General features: G+C 57.6%; 1 protein-coding gene across 1 annotated transcript in view; it reads left to right on the forward strand.

The window, feature by feature from the left end:
- The first annotated feature begins 1,242 nt into the window (after positions 1-1,242).
- SMO (smoothened, frizzled class receptor) overlaps positions 1,243-3,451 on the forward strand; it is a 20,098-nt gene continuing 17,889 nt past the window's right edge. Inside the window, exon 1 of the mRNA XM_008583082.1 lies at positions 1,243-2,078. Coding sequence (XP_008581304.1) covers positions 1,745-2,078 — 334 coding nt within the window. The 5' untranslated portion in view covers positions 1,243-1,744. The remainder of the gene's footprint in view (positions 2,079-3,451) is intronic.

Below are 3,451 nucleotides of genomic sequence, written 5' to 3' on the forward strand. Positions count from 1 at the left end.
TTCCCTCAAAATGGTCCACCCTGCCATGTAGGAATAAACTTTGCTTCTTTGTCCTGATATATCCGAGGGCAAGCCTCGTTTCCACAGTAAAATGTAAGTTCTCAGGTTCTTTTGAGGATGTCACCTATCTAAATCCCAGGGTTCCAGAAAGCCTTGCTAAATCGAATTAAATCCTCCTCCCCCCTCTCTCTGTGGGGCTCACATACCAATTAAGGATGGTAGCTGAAGTGCAATAGCTAATTTGCTCTTAAACGGTCAAATGTAACAGAACTAGCTCAGTTCAGCTAGGTGTGAGCTAGTCTTCCAGGGATAAGAAAAGAAAAACCACCCTAGTTTGCTGCCGATCAGCAACACAGAAAAGTTGCTGGATGCAAGGCCACTCTCCTGACTGGACCCTTGATTATAGGTGTAAACTGCTGCAGGGTGGCATTAAGTGTAGTGACAGAAAGCGTGATGTGGAAATTATGAGGAAAGGGAAAATGAACAGAGTGGGGAAGGGGAGCAGCAGAAACTTCCTCAAGCAGGTGAGCCTCAAGGGCCATCAAAGATGGACTGGTTTCCCTTGGACATAACCGAACACACGCCAGGGCCTGTCGTCGGAAACCACAGTTCAGACTTCACACATTTGTAGCAATAAAGACTTGATGTTGGCACGTTTGGTTTCCAGACACCTGCTCCTACAGGTAACAGCAGCCAGGGCTGCTGCCATGAGTGACTCTGAGGTCTCATCTCTCACGCAGGTTCTGAGCTGGAAGAATTTGGAGAAGCGAGAACCCCAAGCCCAGGTTCTTCTCCACTTGGCCCTGGGACAAGCTGAAAGACTAGCCAAAAGCAGGAAAGACTGGAGGGGCTGGAGAATGGAGCAGGCCTGGAGTAGAAGCTCCCACTGACTTCAGACATCCCCAGTCTCTCCCACCCTAAACCAGGAGAAGTCCGCTCCCTGTACACAACCAAGTCGAACGATCCTCAAGGTGCCCGCTGAGTCTCTGGTTGCAGCCCCAGGCCACTATTTGCACCCATCCCTTTCCCTGGGGCGTAGGGTGCGGGGCGGCGGCGGGCGGGGTCAGCAGATTCCTCCCAAGCCGGGCCCCTCCGGGCGCCGGGGACGCCGAAGCTCGCGCTCCTCCTCTCTCGCCTCCGCTCCCCTCCTCTTCCCTCCCTCGCCCAGTCCCTCCCCCTGGCTTGGCGGAGGCGGGGCCGGGCTTGGCTCGGCGAGGCCCGTGCATTCCAGAGAGCCGAGCGAGCTGGAGCAACAAAGGAGCCGGATAGTCGGCGGGGAGAACTCGGGGGGCTGCGGCGCGCTCAGGCGAAGGTGGCTGCCGGGCCGCGGGCTGGCGCGGGGGTGGAGCTGGGGGCGTCGTCCCGCACCCCCGGCCCCTGACTGGCCTCCATCGCCGGGCAGGGAGTTGGTTTTAATGTTGGGAGAGGGAATGGGGCTGGGGATTGGGAGCCCGGGGGGCTCTCGGGTCTGAAGACAACTCGGATTGCAAGGCGAGGGGGTGGGGAGTTGTGCATCCCGGTCCGGGCCTCGGCAGCCCAACATGGGCCCCGGGTTCCAAAGTTTGCGAAGTTGGGCGTGGAGGGGCCGGGGCGCGCGGGACGTCCAAGGGGGCCCGGCCCCGGACTCGCGGGGCGCACAAGTCGCCTGAGCCGCTTCCGCGGCCCTAAGGGTTGCGCGTGTGGCCGGGGGCTCCCGGGAGCGGGCGGGGGCGCCGGGGCTTCTGCTGAGTTGGCGGGTTTGGCCATGGCCGCTGCCCGCCCCGCGCGGGGGCAGGCGCTCCAGCTCCCGGGGCTGCTGCTGCTGCTGCTGCTGCTGGGGGGCTCGGGCCGAGGGACGGCCTTGAGCGGGAATGCTACTGGGCCTGGGCCGCGGAGCGCGGGCGGGAGCGCGAGAAGGAGCGCGGCTGTGACCGGCCCTCCGCCGCTGCTGAGCCACTGCGGCCGGGCCGCCCCCTGCGAGCCGCTGCGCTACAACGTGTGCCTGGGCTCTGCGCTGCCCTACGGGGCCACCTCCACGCTGCTGGCCGGGGACTCGGACTCCCAGGAGGAAGCGCACGGCAAGCTCGTGCTCTGGTCAGGTAAGAGCGCCGGAGCCGGGGCTCGGGGAGGCGGGGAGCGGTCGCGGTGGCGGGGTGGGGGCACCGTTGGAAAGAACAGGCTCAGGCCTGAGTTTCTGAGAGGGCAGGGACCGCACCCGGGAAAATTGGAGGGACAGAGTCTGAAACTTTGGGACAGGTTGCGTGCAGGACGCGACCCCTCGGTGATGGGGAAAGGACGGCGAGGAAGTTGAGGAAGCAGGTGACAAAGGGCCTGAGCAGACTGGGGTGAGCAAAGGGTGGGGGGAATTGAGGGGCCGTGAGGAGGGGACTCTAAGCCACAGGAAAGGACATTTTTTAAGGAAGAGAAGATGCTCCACCTACTCTGAAAGCAGGGTCCTCGGGGATTCAAGGAGGTGTTTAGACCCTGGAGCAACCGAAGTTGGAGAGGAAAAAGGGAAGGATGCGGGTGGAAGAGATTTAGGCATTTGGAGGGAAAAGGTGGGTGAAAAGAATCAAGTGATATTTGTGAAGTAAAAGAAACCCCCTGGTGATGAATAACTAAAAGGTAACCAGAAAGTCCTGGAAATCTTAATTTGGGAGACAGGAAGTCTAGTTCTCTTCCACTAGCACCTTCCCCTTTTTCCTCTCCAACTCCGATTGTCCCAAGGTCTTAATACCTGCTTGAATCGCTGAGGACCCTGTGATTTTGTGTTGTGTTCACAGATTTCAGTTTCCTCATCTGAAAAATAGGAACTGTGATCCATGCTGGGGATTTTGAAGGAATAAGAGAATTCTATAAATTATTTGTGTGTTCTTTGGAAATTTGGATCCTCAGGCTAGTCAGATTTGTGGAAGAAAACTTAAGTCTGTGGATACCTCCAAGACCCAGAGTCCTCTCCTGAGGGTGGGATTGTGGCAGAGACTGAAATACTGCACACTGAACCCAAACAGGTCCTTCCTTAGCAGTGTTGAGTGGATTATCTCCTCACCTATCACTCTTCTGGACTGGGGGACTCAAGGGTACGGGGGAAGGGAACTGGCCTTGTCATCTCTTCTAGCTAGTGTGATTCCAGAACTGTCCTTGAAAAAGAGATGAAAATCAGGGCCCAGGAGCAGACCTGGGAGCCTCCTTCTTTTGACAGGCCTGGGGTGTCCCATGTCTTACTAGCTCTGCCCAGGGGGCTGGTGAGGACCGTAATGGGGAGAGTGTATGTGGGCTGCCTATCATTGTCAGCTTGGCCACTAGAGTTCTCAGCCTTTGCCGGTTGTTGGACAAGGCCATGAGGTTCCTGGCTTGGGACAGATGCTGGAAGAGGAACTTGGAAGATGGTGCCCATGAGGTGGACTGCATTCTATGTGGGGATCAGGTTCTTACTTTTTTTTTTTTTTTTTTTTTTTTTTTTCATGACCGG

This window comes from Galeopterus variegatus, unplaced genomic scaffold, assembly GCF_000696425.1.
Source record: "Galeopterus variegatus unplaced genomic scaffold, G_variegatus-3.0.2 Scaffold2824, whole genome shotgun sequence".
Classification (NCBI taxonomy): Eukaryota; Metazoa; Chordata; class Mammalia; order Dermoptera; family Cynocephalidae; genus Galeopterus; species Galeopterus variegatus.